Raw genomic sequence first — 17779 nt, forward strand, 5'->3', positions numbered from 1 at the left:
ATGAAGGGAATCTAAAAGAAGATCATGATCAACCGTGTCAAAGGCTGCAGTTAGATCAAGGAGAATAAGAACAGAATAATGGCCTTTAGACTTGGCAGTAAGAAGATCATTGGTAATCTTAGTAAGGGCTGTTTCAGTGGAATGCAAAGGACGGAATCCAGATTGAAAAGGATCCAGAGCAGAGTTACTAGAATCAAGACAACGAGAGTAGACCGCCCGCTCCAGGATCTTTGAAACAAACGGCAACAAAGAGACAGGTCGGTAGTTAGACAGAGATAGCCTATCAAAAGAAGGTTTCTTGAGAATAGGAGAGACTGTAGCATGTTTAAAAGCAGAAGGAAATGAACCAGAGGACAGAGAAAAATTAATAATATGAAGCAAGGAAGGGAGGATAGCAGGGATAAGATTAATAAAGACGCGAGAAGGAATCGGATCACGAGAACAAGTGGAAGGCTTCGAAGAGCGCAGTATTGTAGACAGTTCATCCGCTGAGACCGAAGGAAACGCAGAGAAATTTGCAGGAGGAACCGACAGATGAGGAACAGGAACTGGAAGAGAAGCAGAGCTGACCAGATCAGAGCGAATAGTTTGGATTTTAGCATTGAAAAAAGAGGCAAAGTTATTAGCAGACAGAGAGGCGGGGAGAGATGGTGGATTAGGCTTCAGAAGAGAATTGAAGGACGCAAAGAGCCGCTGAGGATGCCTAGCATTTGACTGGATCAACGTTGAGTAATACTGCTGTTTGGCCAATGAAATGGCAGAAGAGAAAGAGGAGAGTACAAATTTGTAATGGACAAAGTCCGCCCAGTCCCTGGTCCTGCGCCAAAGGCGTTCAGCTGCCCGGGAACAAGATAAATTCTCTGAAGTATTTAAAGAGAAAAAAAATACTATATGTAAAACCTATAATATTTGCATTACACAGAATAATATTTAAGTACTGTTGTATCATCCTTTATACTGGACTCTTCCCCCCCCCCCCACAGGGCAAACTGCCATCTTGGCCCTGTGGGGAAGAAGAAGGACCGAGGGGACAGGAGCAGGCAGAAGTAACATCGGGGCCTGCTCCTGCTGGACTCTTCCCCCTCCCCACAGGGCAAACTGCCATCTTGGCCCTGTGGGGAAGAAGAAAGACCGAGGGGACAGGAGCAGGCAGAAGTAACATCGGGGCCTGCTCCTGCTGGACTCTCTCTCTCTCTCTCTTTCTTTCTCTCTCCTCCCTCCCTCCCTCCTTGACTCCTTTTCCTTGTGTGTCATGTCTTTATTAGATTGTAAGCCTGAGGGCAGGGACTGTCTTTTTTGCTAAGTGTAAGCCGCTCCGAGAGCCTTTTTTGGCTGAGGAGCGGGGTATAAGTATGATAAATAAATAAATAAATAAATAAATACACCCTCATCAGGGCAAGTTTCAAGTCCTTAATTTTCCTATTTCCTGCCTTTATTACTTAATAGCTTTATAGCCAACAAGAAATGTCTTTCCTGTACTTAAAGTAAAATTTGCCATTTACTAAGCAATCTAAAAGGTTATATTGGCAGCTGTCAACATTCATTTCTGTGTTAGCATTATTTGAAGAATCTTCAGTACTTAGAGGGAAATTATTACCTCGAATTATAAATAGCCATGTAATTTTTAAAGTGCTAAGTAAGGGCTTGTCAAAAACTGCCTAGAGAGACCACTTATTATTGTAGAATGTCTATTTTAAAATGGATTTTACAGACGTAAGCTAAGAGAGGTGACTAACATATTAACTCTACAAAGCCATCTACTTTGTACCCATGTAGCAGAAGCATGTATATCAATCATGATAATGCAGAAAGCCCATAAGATTATTTCAAGGTCAGAGGCTTCAACAGGAATGTCTTATTTTGGCTCATTTGCTAATCTGATTTTGCCAACTCTTCTTTACATTGTTCTACCATTGTAAGATTAAAGTTACATTATTCAAGTACTACTCCTAACATTCATTTATTTATTACATTTTTATACCGCTCAATAGCCGAAGCTCTCTGGGCGGTTCATAAACATTAAAATCATGAAGAGCATAAAAACAACCAACAATCTAAAAACAAAAATACAAAATACAATATAAAAAGCACAACCAGGTTAAAACCACACAGCAAAAATTGATATAGGTTAAAATATGGAATTAAAACAGCAAAGTTTAAATTTAAGTTAATAGGTGTTAAAATACTGAGAAAATAAAAGTCTTCAGCTGGCCAGGGAAGGAATACAGTGTAGGCTCCAGCCGAACCTCTCTGGGGAGCTCGTTCCACAGCAGAGAAAGCCCTCCTCCTAGTAGCCACCTACAATCCCATAGATTGTACTTCAAACCTAGTAAAATAAGGAGCTGCTATTATTATTATTATTATTATTATTATTATTATTATTATTATTATTATTATTATTCCGCCCAATAGCCAAAGCTCCCTGGGCAGTTCACAAAAACTAAAACCATTCAAAGTATAAAACAAACAGTATAAAAACATGATATAAGATACACATTAAAAGGTGATTAAAAACATACCACACATGATTAAAACATCTTTAAAATATCCTTAAAACATTCTAAAATTTCACTGGATAGGCCTGCCGGAATAGATCAGTCTAGAAGATCAAGATAGACTTTTAGAAACTTTATACTGCACAGAACCACTGGAATGTGGGCTTTCTAGGACAGGATTTCTTTTCATCCACTTGCATGTTTCAGTTTGACTTGAAGATACTCTCATAAGAAATCAAGAATTAAAATATATTCATAAATGCATTTTCCACACCATCAAAATATATAACATTTCCCTAAGATAGGCCTCAGTAACAGAGGACTGGAAAGTTTCCAGTATAGCATCCATTTTTTAAAGAAGTGGTCCAGGAGGAATTAAGGAAATTACAGGGTGATTAGCTTAACATCAATTCTGAGTAAATTGGTGGAAAGTGTTATTCAAGATAAAAATAATGTTCTGGAGTTAGGGTGAAAACTGAGGTGGTGAAGTTTGCCAATGACACCAAATTATTAAAGGTGGTTAAAACGGAAAACAAATGCGAAGAGCCCAGAAGGATCTCTCCAAACTGGTGGAAGGGACATTAGAATGGTAATTCTAATGTCCCTTCCACCAATATTCAGTATGAGCCAGTGCAAAGAGATGTACCTTGAGGGGTGGGGAACTGTAATTTTACATATATGCTGATGGGGTCCAAGCTTGCAATGACTCACTTGAAAGAGATCTTTGGGTTGTGGTGGAGAGCTCAATGAAAATGTCAACCTAGTGTGTACCTGTTATGAAAAAGGCAAATTCTATGCTGGGAATCATTGAGTAAGGAATAAAAAAATAAAACTGCTAATATCATAATGCCATTATACAAAACTATATTGTGAACACGTTTGAAATGCTGTGTATAGTTTTAGTCACTGCACTTTAAAAAAGATACTGTAGAGCTGGAAAAGGTGCAGGGAAAGGCAACCACCCAATATGAGGAAACATTTGGTGCTTTTTGGCTTAGAAAAAAGGCAAGTAAGGGGGGCATGGTAGAGGTGTAAAAAATTATGTATGGTGTGATGAAAGTGCATAGGGCGATGTTTTCTCCTTCTCATAAAACTAGAAACCTGGTTATCCAATGAAATTGAATGGTGGGAGACTGAGGACAGATAAAAGGAGGTATGCGTTCATGCAACACATCTTTGCTATCACAAGATGCAGTGATCCACAATAAGCCTATCAGTGGCTGCTGGTCATGATGACTATATATTATTTCCAGTATTTGGGGAAGTATTCCTCTCAATAGTAGTTGCTTGGGGATACGAATGGATGGGTGCTTTTGCAGTCCTTTCTTGCCTGTGAATTTCCCATAGGCATCTGCCTGGCTACTGAACCACCCAGAGAGCTCCGGCTATTGGGCGGTATAGAAATGTAATAATAAATAAAATACTGTGGGAACAATGCTGGACTAGGTAGGCCTTTGGTCTAACCTAGCATGGCTCTTCTTATGTTCTTATGAACTAAAATACAATAACAGTAAATTGCCATACCTTAAGGCCTAGTTCACAGGGTCTAGGAGTTTATGCATCTGAAGTGGACTCTAGCCCTCACCTTATGCTATAGTACATTTGTTTCGTCTTCAAGGTGTCACAAGGCTTTTTGCTGTTTTTGCTGCAATAGATTCTGGAAATAAAGTATTTATTTATTTATTTATTTATCATATTTATACCCTGCTCCTCAGCCAAAAAAGGCTCTCGGAGCGGCTTACACTTAGCAAAAAAGACAGTCCCTGCCCTCAGGCTTACAGTCTAATAAAGACATGACACACAAGGAAAAGGAGTTCAGGAGGGAAGAGGTAAAGAGAGAGAGAAATTAAGTGGACTGGAGAAAGGGCTGATGGGATTGTCCTGCTCCCGAAGGAGGGGAGTCCAACTGGAGCAGGCCCCGATGTTTCCTCGGCCTGTTCCTGTCCCCTCGGTCCTTCTTCTTCCCCACAGGACCAAGATGGCAGTTTGCCCTGTGGGGGTGGGGGAAGAGTCCAACAGGAGCAGGCCCTGATGTTTCCTCGGCCTGCTCCTGTCCCCACGGTCTTTCTTCTTCCCCACAGGGCCAAGCTGGCAGTTTGACCTGTGGGGGTGGGGGAAGAGTCCAACAGGAGCAGGCCCCAATGTTTCCTCGGCCTGCTCCTGTCCCCTCGGTCTTTTTTCTTCCCCACAGCGCCAAGATGGCAGTTTGTCCTGTGGAGGTGGGGGAAGAGTCCAACTGGAGCAGGCCCCGATGTTTCCTCAGCCTGCTCCTATCCCCTCGGTCTTTCTTCTTCCCCACAGGGCCAAGCTGGCAGTTTGCCCTGTGGGGGTGGGGGAAGAGTCCAACAGGAGCAGGCCCTGATGTTTCCTCGGCCTGCTCCTGTCCCCACGGTCTTTCTTCTTCCCCACAGCGCCAAGATGGCAGTTTGCCCTGTGGGGGTGGGGGAAGAGTCCAACAGGAGCAGGCCCTGATGTTTCCTCGGCCTGCTCCTGTCCCTACGGTCTTTCTTCTTCCCCACAGGGCCAAGATGGCAGTTTGCCCTGTGGGGGTGGGGGAAGAGTCCAACAGGAGCAGGCCCCAATGTTTCCTCGGCCTGCTCCTGTCCCCTCGGTCTTTTTTCTTCCCCACAGATTTTCAAGAAAAAATATATATATAAAGAGAGTGTGCTTTAAAAGATTTGTACGATATTTTCAAAAATATAATAAGACTTTGATATAATACAAGGAATGTAGTGACAAGATATTTGTAATTTAACAGGGTGTCGAGAAAACACTTTAACATACCCAATTACACTACAGGTGGGGAACCTGTTGCCCTGCAGTTGCTGTTGGACTCCATAAAACTATTAGTTGAGACTCCGTCAAATAAAGATATAGGCTTAGATTCTAAGATACGTTAAAAAGGAAGTTCACAGAAGGGGAGTTTCCCATCCTTACTTCCACCTTGCAACTTCTGAAAAGGCTCTCCAGAGGTTTGGGGGCACCCTCCTGAACAATGTGGGATGAGGCAAGAAACTTCTGTGAACTTACTGAAGTTCACTTAACATATTTTAGGATTCAAGCCATAGTAAAAGAGATTACCTCATCTCTTGCTCATTTTAAGTATTCTTTGCCATGAGTTTACTGACTTATCTTGCCTCTTTTTCATAGCCTTGGTATCTAGCAGCTTTAAAATCAGACTAATAGTAATGAATGAGATGAGGTTTTAGTTTGTGCTTCAAAATTGTTTGCTATGAATTTACTAGCAATCCTGAAGCGTATCTCTTTGAATTTTGCTGTTTCCAGTTAGCTAGGAACTAGGCCAGGTTCTCATGACATGTCAGGCCATGCTGTTGAGGATAATTATACAAATCCCTCTGGCATTTGACCGGCACATGCAGCATAATTAACAAGCCACCATGGCTTGTTAATTACCTGCTGATCATGTGAAACCAGTCTATGTATGGAGAATGTATAACCTCTTGCATTTTTTAATGGGAGAGAGCCTGGCCTCTATGCTCAACACTGCTCATACTGAAGAAATCAGCAGGATTGAATGTGGGTAGTACAAAAGTAAGAAGCAACCTGCACAACTACTATCTAGGAACACAACTATCATAGTATAGAACCTGAGAAGCTTAGAGGTAAGAGCCACAAGGTTTGGAGAGAGGGGGAAAATGAGAGTCAAGAAAAAAGAGGGGGAAGAATCAACTAGGAAGAGCAACTGACGTTGGCACCATTTCACTGAGCCTAGACTCCATCTTTAACAACATTCACACAACCTGGTGGGCATCTCTCTAGCATTTAAGGTTACCCCAATACATTTACACAGTATTGAAGTAAGTCTTTCACACCTATTGTCTGTGGGGAACTAGTTGTGATGTCTGAAGGAAAGCTTGCTGCGTGTTATGTATAGTACATTCTGGAAATGGGTTTCTTTTCAGTTTTATTCTTTATATTAATAAGATGACTGAGTTTCCTTATGTTAATTAGAATTAAGTGGTTACTGGAATATTTTGAGTTACAGCTGTGCACACACAGGGTGGATTCATATGACCACAGAGGGAAAATAAGACATGGTGGCTTAATTAGCATGATTACCGTCACTGGGAGCAACTTGTTGTGCTGTCTAAACCTGGCAAGGATGAGTGGCTGGGGTGGTTCTCAAACCACCCTGAAACCCTAGAATAAGTCATGGATTTCATGGTGGTTTATAAACCACCCCAGCCACCCACTGTCACTGGGTTTAGATGTTATAACAACCCATGTCTGGTGAATATATCTCTTGAGTTTGGAAGGTTATTACCGTCTCAATAGGATTGCACCCTTAAATGTCCAGAATGTTAGTGTTGAGTGGAATAGGGAACTAGATTACCCTATATAGGCTAAACAATAAAAAGTTGCCTTAGATTCCATATCTACTCCTCCTCTAGAATTAAAATTGAGATTAATTCAGCAAAAATGGATGTTGCCTGTATATTGAACTATGTAGCACTTTGGTAGGAAGATGTTGGCTAGTTCTGCTAGATACTGGCAATGTAATGTGGATTATGCCTTGCTGAGGCACATGATATGGATGTGCTCTGGTAGCTTCTTTTAGGTTGGAGGTTATTGCTGATATTTTTGTTTTAGATTCTTTTTTGAGACTTGTAGATGCACATATGCTTTTAAATTATATTCCTGCAACATGGAGACTAACAGATGAACAGTGAAAATGGGTTCTGAGAGCTCTTATAGTTGCAAAGTGACTTACATTGCAAGCTTGGGCGGATGAACATCTATCATTCAGTGGTCTGAGGATCTTGCTGCTTTCTCTACATTTGAACATATATCCTTAGTTGTCAGTCTCCTTTGGATACCTATTCACATATATTGAATGCTTATATTAATGCATATAATTACGATATGAGTGCTGAATATCTGCTTATATTATTGAGAGCTAATGTCTTCTTATTTCTTTTTCTGCTGTATTAAAAAAAGAGAGAGAAAAGAAAACGATTGACTTTTAAATATTTATATCTTCTTCCTCAGTTGTGACCAGCCCAGCTTCACATTTTTACTTGCTTTTATTTTCCCAGTCAAAATGTTATGGCCAGAAACTGCTGACAGAAGTATTTAACTGTTTGAATTTGGTTGAATCTGACTACTTCGGAATTGAGTTCCAGAACATGCAGTCATATTGGGTATGTAACATGTCTTCATCTGAATGTAAAATCTTTTGAATGGATTTCCATTTTAGCTTTGTGATTTCAGTGAATCTATTACAGTTGAAATTGCATCAAATTTTCCTTTAATGTGAGAAAACAGGAGTATATTACAGACAAGAAAAGCTGCATCAAAGTGGCTTAGCTGTTCTATTAATCATAGCCCTACTCAGCTCTGTTGAATGCTCTTTTTCTGCTCCTTCCATTTTTGAAACAAACACTTCCCACTTTGCATGAACATGGTGCTTATTGGCCACGGTGGCTAGGAATGATGAGAGTGGTAGATGGTTAATTAAAAATAGAAGTTAGGAGCCCTTGCACTTAGTGAGAGACTTAGTCTTCATCAGGTGGCATCTGGATGTAGTACTCAGTGATCATGGTGTAGATTTCTAAAAATGCATTTGTCTCTTAGAGCTGTTGGATCCCCCACTCCAATAACATGATAGGATTATTTAGTAATGATGCCTCCTGTTAGAAATGCAATTAGCATCGAAAAACAAAAAGGCAAAACAGAACAGGTGTTTACCAGTCCCACATGCACACAGGGTTATTTTGTAACAATGTAGCAGACCACGCCCTTCTTTAATGAAGAAAAGAGAAAATAGTTTTACTCACAAATATTCTTGCATAAAAATGCAGGTACAGCATAGAGTTTCAAAAAAGTTAGCTCAGTCTGTTTTGTGTTCCATTACACAGGCGGGAGCAAGAGACCAAACACACATGCTCCCAGCAATGGTGAAGGTCAGAAAGGAAGGGGAGGAACAAAAGGAAGAAATCACAGGAAACCACATTGTAGGCTGGCTATGGTCAAAATTTCCATGTACTAACTAAATGCAACTCTGTCCCCTCCCAGTAACATGCAGATGAGGTTGCAGTATTCCCAACACAACAAACTTTGTAAAAATATAATTTTGCAGGATGTGGGTTTTTTTAAAAAGTTTTGTGTCTGACTACATAGCAGAAATGTGCTTTGTGTGATTAATTTGATGGTAGAATCTGCATATTTAGGTGAAGAGTTGTAGGCTTTTTATAAAGCAAAGAGCTTCCCAGTTGTACAAATTCTTTGTGCCTTATAGTAAAGATTTATGTGAATGACTCTGGTGGCATGCCAGCTGCTTTCCCAGCAGCTGAAAAAGCCTCTGAAGTTATTCCTGAGGCTTGCATGAATATATACATTCATAAATTGAAAGGGGACCCAAGAGTAATTTAGTTAACTCTTTGCCACTGTCAGAATTCCTTGTACCATAGCTATCTAGAACAGATTCAGTCTCCCTTTAAAACCTCCAGAGAGAATTTCTGTAAGTTCCTTGGGTGGTGGACTCCATGGCCCAAGTGTCCATATAAATAATAGGGTCCCCCCCACCCCTGAGAGTCATCCAAAACGTGCTCTGCTGTAACTAGAAACTACTACCCTTCATTGACTTGGGAAACTAATCTCCTTTCCTTATACCACTCCTCATTATATTTTTGTAATGTATATTTAGAGACTTATTTGAGGTTTACTGTTTAGTGAAAATATTTGTTTTAACAGAACTGGGGATGCACGGAGGATTTGGTTTATTATTATTATTATTATTTATTTATATAGCACCATCAATGTTTACAGCTGTTAGAATTATTATAGAGTTTCTATATTGCTGCAGAGTTTATCTAATTATTTATCTAACTTCTCTTTTTTCTTATTCAGATTTGGCTTGAGCCTATGAAACCTACAATTAAACAAATACGAAGTAAGTATATATACATTTCCCACACAATTTCTTTCCAAAATTAAACTGTAGGTGGAGTATACAGCTTTTAGTTATGCTACTATTATCAGAGACTATGTTCCAGAGACTTAAAGGAAGCAAAGACAACCAAACATGCATGTCACAAAGCCTCATTGTGAATACTTTAAGCAGTAGGATTGAAGATTATTCATATGGAAAAGGCAAGAAAAGAAAAGAAAAAAAAGACTGGAACTATTTTAAAGCAGTTTTGCAAATGAAATTCCCACTCACTCTCATACAACAAATTGCAGGAATAATTACTTCTTACAGTAATAAAGTGACTTGCAGTTAAAATAAAAATACAACAAAATTAAACAAAACATTTAAACGTATGCTAAAATAAATAAAATATTAAGCTGTTCCACAGACTAACATTTCTTTTCTGGCTGTAGCCATCTTAGATCGCCTCATGAATCGCATAAAGTCCCATTTCAGTTTCTTTATGTGCCCGCATATGTCTAGCTTCCCACACTCAATAGATCACTTTACTCTTTGTTCTAATATTCTTCGGCCTCCCAGCTTTTGCCCTAATTAATTATTTTAATCCCTTGCCCCTTGCTAATTAGTAGCTTTTAGCAGCCACACACATTGGTACCTTGGACAGTGTATATTCCTCCCTGTATTTCAGATGTCTTATGTGGTCTAAAGGATGGGCTTGTAGCTGATTGTATATGTATCTTGCTGACTATACTCCACTACAGTGATGGAATTTGATGGATGCTGCTTAGGGTGTTTTCAGGATTGAATCAGTATTCCTCAGGGCTAGTATTTATTTATTTTACTTATTTATTTATTACACTTATATACCGCTCCCATAGCCAGGGCTCTCTGGGCGGTTTACAGAAATTCTAAAATTGAGATAAAACCAAGTACACAAAATTTAAAACTCTAAAACACAGAACATACACACATAAAGCATTAAAAACTATTAAAAAATTAAACATGTGGATGTAGTATCTCTTTGATTTTAGTTCTCTATATGTTCTTACAATCACCTGATATTGGGGAAATTTGTTCTTTGCATATTTGATTTACCAGTTTAAAGATTTGCAGTATTAAGCTATTCATATTTGCTATTGTAATACTTTTTAAAAACATAATATTTCAGTGGTTTGCCTCTTTTTACTGGGAAGCTAATGGGATGCTTTCTCAGTGAATGGATTACTAGTAAAGAATTAGTTGTAAGATGTGCTAGGAATCCTCAACTTTAGTTGCCTAAATTGGAGATACTGGGACTACTCAGTTAAAGATATTCAGGCTCACAATGATACTTCTGGGTTTTTTTAGTCCTGTTCATGTGTTCTTTTCTAAATTATAGCATGTGATTTGTTTTCACTCGGTTGTATATAACATCTGACCATAAATGAGAGAGTTTCCATTATAGGAACCCACAATTATTGAATTTATATTATAGTGATTTCATTTGTGAAATTCACTGATTACATTCTGGGTTCTTTAGGATTTCCTTTTTAAAAATTGCTAATTCCTGAATTACCAGTAGATAGTATTACTCATACAGAACAGTTGTTACAATTACACCTCTGCAGAAAACATGAAGTATTTTGTTATTATGTAGAGTCTTGATATTATGTGGGAAATGCCAAAACAATTAGAAATAGAAAGTATGAGGATGATATTTTATTAGCCTGACAGAATTGTATGGTCTGATAATATCCATTCATTTTGCCTTTCATTTTGGACCAAAAGATACTAGAACTGGTTAAGACTAGAATTCTAGAGATTTTTATATAGCAGTCTTTTTTCTATATTGAAGGAATCCTTTTACACAATTCCGTTAATGGGAAAAATTCTTAATAAAGGCATTATATAAATGTGACTTCACAATAATGTGGGGGGGCAGAAAGCAGCATGACTTGTTAGATACTAGTTTCAGATAAGTAATCAGATATGCAATATTACAACTAAGGTCTTGAATTTTGTTTGTAGGGGAATGGTGTTCTGGAAGCAGTTACTAAGCATTTGCTGTTATGCTTTCTCATGTGGTTCAAGGGAAATTAGTTTGTTTTCTTGTAAATTACTACAGATAACAACATATTCATGAAACTCCCATATACTTTAAAAATCTAGATTGGCTAAAGAACACTAAGTCCTTTCTTGAGATAATTCAAATGCTGGTATTCATTAACGGTACAGTAAGCAATTGTTGTGATCTGTTCCCAGCATCTCTTGACTTTAATGTGTTGTGGTTACTGAGCCAATATCTGTATATTGTTAAACTTTGATAGCATATAAAATGAATTCTGTTGTTCAGAATTCCTTTGTCTCCAATTTCTTTGGAAAGCCTAAGAGAACTATCTTTCATTTAGCATTTGCAGCCCAGAGTAGACAGCAGATGGTTCCAGACTCAGAAACCTGTCTCCACTATTGCTTTGTCTGTGTGCACCCTCAATTTTGTTTGGTTACACTGTCAGTAGGAAAAACATTGCATATGTAATACACACCTCCACCGATGGTGTATTCAGAATCCTATTCTCTTTTTTACCCCCACCCACCCCAGCACGTACACACACAAACGCACGCACACACACTCCACTCCAAGCACAGGGCAGATGATTCCTAATCCAGTGGTTAAGGGTTCTTACATGACTGCATGGTTGTTGCTGCCACAACAGACCAGGTTTTCTGTGCTTATTCACACAATTCATAGCTCAGTAGTAAAGCCTTCCTTGTCATCTTTCTGGATATTTGTTGACTTCTAATGCTTCCTGTACATATATGCTGTTTTCAGGCAAAGTGTTTGGCCTTGCCCCAAGCCAGCCAAACTGGCATTGAAATATTGTGTACTGATCCTATTGCTCACTTGCTTCTAAGTTTGAAGTACTCATTGTAGAGGTCTCCCAAGCTCTGGCAAACCTATAGAAGATGCTGTAAGAACAGCACTGGGTCATTGGGTCAGCTACAACTATTGACAATATAAATGCCTAATTCCTGTGACCTCACTTTGAAAGTTGGCAATTACAATTCAGTTTGAATGTTTATACTATAATAGTAAATGGTATTAGAATATATTGATTTAACTTTTCCTATAGGACCAAAGAATACAATGCTTCGTCTAGCTGTAAAGTTCTTTCCTCCTGATCCTGGCCAATTGCAAGAGGAGTATACCAGGTAAAGAATCTCTCTATTCTAATGATTTACAGTACGAATAGGGGATAAGAATTAATTAAATACCTTTAAAGTCAAGAGACCTGGGAGATTTATTTCCCAAGCTGATGTGGGTTCTATTTTTTTTTTTTTGGTATTGCCTTGAATGGCATAAATTCCCCCCTAATCTAATTTAGTAGCAATGATGCTTCTTCAGCTGCATGCAAAGAGAATTGATATGCTAAGAATATGGTCAAACTGTCAAGCTTTAGAAATTCTCCCAAGAGAAAAATAACTTATTTAAGTGGCTTTGTGCAATAGTTTCCTTGGGAACAAAATTCAGACTGTCATCCTGTATATACATATATGGGAATAAATCCCATTAAACATGGCAGTACTTCTGAGCAAATATACATAAGATTTCCATAGTTTACAAATTCTAGCTCTTTAGGGTAGCAAGGCACAGTTCTGTATGTTATTTCTGTATATCAATATTATTTCAGTACATCGATGCACTAGATTCTGGCCGGGTTCACACAATCATAGAGGAAAATTAGCCATGGTGGCTTATTTTCCCTCCCCACATGTGCTGGTTGCAAGCCGCCTAATTACCTTGCCAAGCACAGGTTCTTGTGACATCCAGAGTTGGCAAGGATGTGTGGCTGGGGTGGTTTACAAATTACCCTGAAGCCCATGGTTTGTTCTCACTAATTCCAGAATAGTTTTTTGATTTCTCTCCCATCCCACAATTTATCTTGTTATGCCTCTGTTTGGTAGTGCTGCCTTCTGTGCATATTTTGATCGTAAGGTACCTAGGAAATGTATTCTCCTTCTATGTCTTTCCTGAGACTCAATAACATGTTGTCTTGCAGGTATACTCACCTCCAGGTCTCTCATACCTGAGTTTCTGCCAAGTTGTGCTGTTTATATTTCTAGTATTGCCTTCCTCTGCCCAACTGCATATACCTTTCCATTAATGAATCTCAATGTTTGTCAGTTTTTCTTCCCAGCTATGTCTATTGTTTTTCAGTTGCTGTTTTCTCACTTTCTGAGTTTGCTTGTACTTCCTCTTTCCTAAATGACTGCTGTGTATGACTACAGGATCTAGGGGAACTGTTGTATTGGAAGAGTGTATTTTTCATAGTTTCTGTCAAGGCAAGGGAAATGGGGGAATGTGCATGTTCTATGGTGAACTGTGGAAGATTTGAAACATTTTGCATTGTGTAGGATGGTGTCTAAAGATATACATAGCAGGGATGGGGAATATCAAATACTCCATCAACTCCAGAAAGGATGGCCAATGGTCAGGGATGATGGGGGTTGTAGTCCAACAACAACTGGGGGACTCAAGGTTCCCCATCCCTGCTATATAGCACCACAAAATCATTAAAAGTACTGGATGCTTGTTTACTTAATTATGTTGCTTAACTAGAAAGCTTTTGTGTTGTTTTTTCTTCCATGAAAAACCAAAAGCCACTCACTGAGATACATGTAAGTTGAAATGGTTGTGGTGGCTATAACTAGACCTCATTTACGTTGAGGCAACTTGACACTGAATTATGCAGTGTGGGCAGAGTCCTAGCTACTCTTGCTATAAAGCCCATTAGCCTTAAAATTAGTGTAGTTATATGACTTGGTGTAGGTGAAATATTCTCTAGCCTGTGCCTGGTAGTGGTTTATGCCTAGGACAGTAATAATTAGCAAGGTGAGGTGATGGTAGTAAATGACTGTCATTGATCAACAAGTTGGGGGTAAGATCTATTCCCTCTCCTGTTGCTGTCACTCAGAGGCATTGGACCCGGTTTACACGATTGCAACAAGGAAAATAACTGACAATGGCTTACTTCCCCTGTTGTGCATGGCTGGTTGTGGGGATGGGGGCAGGTGGGTAGCAACTCTCAAATAACCGAAGGACAGCCCATGGGTTGCTGCCCCCTTAAACAAGCCATGCAACTCGGATTTGGACAACATGGCAAGCTGTGCCATCAAGGGGGATTAGGGAAATCTGGTCACATGTGCAGTGAGGTTAACAAGTCACCATGGCTTGTTAACCATGCCATGATTGTGTGAACTGTTTCAACATTAGTATTGTGTAGGTATGCAGTTGCTAACTGGCTTATAGGACCCTGCATGGGCCACTTTGCGTCTCCTGGTGCTACCTTTGGCTAAAGCTAGTATTTGAACTCCTCCTTCCTGCTAGAATGAATAATATACCACAGTCCAATTAACAGAACATTATATTATTGATTCTTCTCTTTTAGGTATCTGTTTGCATTGCAGATCAAGAGAGACCTAGCAGAGGAACGACTTACCTGCAATGACAACACAGCCGCACTCCTCATATCTCACCTTCTGCAGTGTTAGTATTAAAAATCGCATATAACTATATTTTAGTAATTCAGAAATGCTCAGAAATAAAGATAATGGAATTACATATGGTATAGTCTAACTACATACGATTCAATAAGTTTGCTGAATCAGAACAACTCTTGGTTTTGTCAATGTGTGAATGAAAAGGAAGCCTATCAAGTTAATAACTAAATGCAGTTAAATAAATAGGTTTGATCGAAACATGCTGCTGTGCTCATGGAAAGAGAGGTCAACTCACAGAAAACTGCCTGCATTCATGAAAGACTACTTTCATGAGTGGAGTCTTCTTCCACGAGCAGAGAAGTAAGTTGGGATCCTGCTCAATACAGTGATTGCCATTGGTGTGTTTGGTGCTGTTCCTGTTTCATTTGGTAACCATATATGCAGAAATGTTGTTCTTTGGTTCAAATTGCTTTATGATATAAATAGCTAAGTTTTTGTTCATCTGTCAGGCAAACCGAAACTTTGTCCTTAGTTGTTTCATTATCATTTGTATAATTCCTTTGAATCTTTATTGCTTGTTAGCCAACTAGGCCATTCGCAAACAAATAAAAGTGGCAAAATAACATATTAACATAATAACATAATAGCATATCCATACTCCATCACACCACAATCAGAAGAAGAATACAAGCTAGTAATATAAAACTGATAGTAGGCTCAATTGCAGTACCAGTACTGGCCCGCAAGTAAGATTAGTAAAATTTAATCCTATATGGCAAACAGAAGCTTCCGTACCTCCAGCGCCCACTGTACAAATTTTGCAGTCCTGAACGATATATAATGATCAGAGCCTAACAATAATATCTGAGTTACATTTTTAGGTGGCATGTGGTTGAACCCGGGAATCAGGGGCACAAGGTATTGCTTCCTCAGCTCGACATACACTGGACACTTAGCTAGAAAGTGTGTCATGTCCTCAGTTTTGCTGATTCACCTCTTATTTACATATTTGTTAATACTCTCAAAAACTCTAGATGGTTGATGAGGCATTGTACAATACGTTAAAAGCATACAGTACAAATATTAAAACAAAATATAAAGACAGTGCAGAATAAAATCAAGATGAAACCAGCAGCAAAAATTTAAACCATTAAAACATCAGAAAACTAATTTATAACCAGTAACAAGATAGAGTACTAAAAATAGCTCTTAAAATGCCTGGGAGAATTTAAAGGTAGTCACCTGGTACTGCAAAGTCCATGACATAGGTGTCAGGCAAGCCTCACTGGGGAGAGCATTCCACAAATGGGATGTCATAACTGAAAACACGTAAAAAAAAATTGTGAACCACCCAGAGACCTTCAGCTATTGGGCAGTATAAAAATGCAATAAATTAATAAATAAAATAAATATATATATTGTAGAGTTGGGAAAAGTGCAGAAAGGGGCAACTAAGATGATCAAGGGACTGGAGCATCTTCCCTATGAGGGAAGGTTACAACAGCTGGGATTGTTTAGCTTGGAAAAAAGGAGGCTAAAGGGAGACCTGATAGAAGTGTACAAAATTATGCATACTGTGGAGACTGTTTTCTCCCTTTCCCATAATACTAGAACCTGGGGTCATCCCATGAAGCTGATTGACGGGAGATTTTGGACGGATAAAAGGAAGTACGTCTTCACACAGCACATAGTTAAACACCACAAGACGTGGTCAGGGCTACCACTTTAGATGGCTTTAAAAGGGGGTTGGATAAATTCCTGGAAGAGAAGGCTATGTGCTACCTCCGGTATCAGAGGCAGTAAGCCTATATACACCAGTTGCTGGGGCACATGGGTGGGAGGGTGCTGTTGTACTATGTCCTACTTGTGGGTCCCTGGTTGACATTTGGTTGGCCACTGTGTGAACAGAGTGCTGGACTAGATGGGCCCTTGGTCTGATCCAGCATGTCTCTTCTTAAGTTCTTAAGAAAAGGCCCTTTCTTTTGCCACCATTGAAAGGCTCTCATTGGCAGGGGCACCTGAAGGAGAATCTTAGATTATGATCTTTATGTGATGGCAGGTAAATCTTGGAAGATGTTCCTTCTGGTAACCTGGCCCTAGCCATTTATTTCATTTCTTTGCTAAATTAGCAGTCCATCAACCTTCCTGGTTATTACTTCTCTGTTTCTGGAATAGTTTATACTGCTTGCTTTATTGTTGACTTGCACTTCTTTTGCCAGAATTTTTTACTTTTTCGTATCTTTTTTCATTTTGAAGAACTTTGATTTTTTTAAAAGGAAAACCTTGACCTTTTACTCTAAAACATTCTTGACTTCGTTCATTAACCATACCAACATCTTCTTGGACATATATACCTTATCAAATACTATCTTTTTATTATTGTTTTGCTTTTGTAAATGCTATTTACCAAATGATGTAAATAATAATGAGATACATTCTAACTGAATAGTTTTCAGCTTGTTTAACCAGAGGATGGAAATTAGCTGCTTAGAATTTTGAGACCAACCACTTGTTCCTAGATCTTTGGTTATTAAAAGAATCCTGGTGGGGCTGAAGACTTGAGACTTCGGAGGAAATTAATTCCTCCTTGAGGGAGGTTATGATCCCTCCTGTCTTGAAAGAAGCAGTAGTTTAACCCTTACTAAAGAAACCAACTTTAGACCCTTTGAACTTGGAGAACTACCATTCAGTGTCAAACCTTCCCTTTTGGGGAAAGGACTTGGAGAATGGTGGACTCTCAATTCCAGGCAGTTTGGAAGAAAGTGATTACCCATATCCAGTCCAATCTGGATTCTAATCTGGTTTTGAGATTGGTTACCCTTCTGGATAGTCATATGCCAGGGAGTGGATGGTGGGACTGCAGCCCTCTTAGTCATTCTGGACCTTTCACAATGTTTGACACTATTGGTCATGT

At 39.1% G+C, this 17779-nt stretch overlaps 1 protein-coding gene across 1 annotated transcript in view; it reads left to right on the forward strand.

Annotated features, from left to right (window-relative positions):
• The window catches only part of FARP2 (FERM, ARH/RhoGEF and pleckstrin domain protein 2), a 93687-nt gene that overhangs the window by 20289 nt on the left and 55619 nt on the right, over positions 1–17779 (forward strand). The window contains exons 3-6 of the mRNA XM_063132270.1: positions 7553–7657; positions 9366–9408; positions 12498–12576; positions 14814–14911. Of these exons, the coding sequence (XP_062988340.1) occupies positions 7553–7657; positions 9366–9408; positions 12498–12576; positions 14814–14911 (325 nt within the window). The remainder of the gene's footprint in view (positions 1–7552; positions 7658–9365; positions 9409–12497; positions 12577–14813; positions 14912–17779) is intronic.

Source organism: Elgaria multicarinata, chromosome 8 (assembly GCF_023053635.1).
Source record: "Elgaria multicarinata webbii isolate HBS135686 ecotype San Diego chromosome 8, rElgMul1.1.pri, whole genome shotgun sequence".
Taxonomy (NCBI): Eukaryota; Metazoa; Chordata; class Lepidosauria; order Squamata; family Anguidae; genus Elgaria; species Elgaria multicarinata.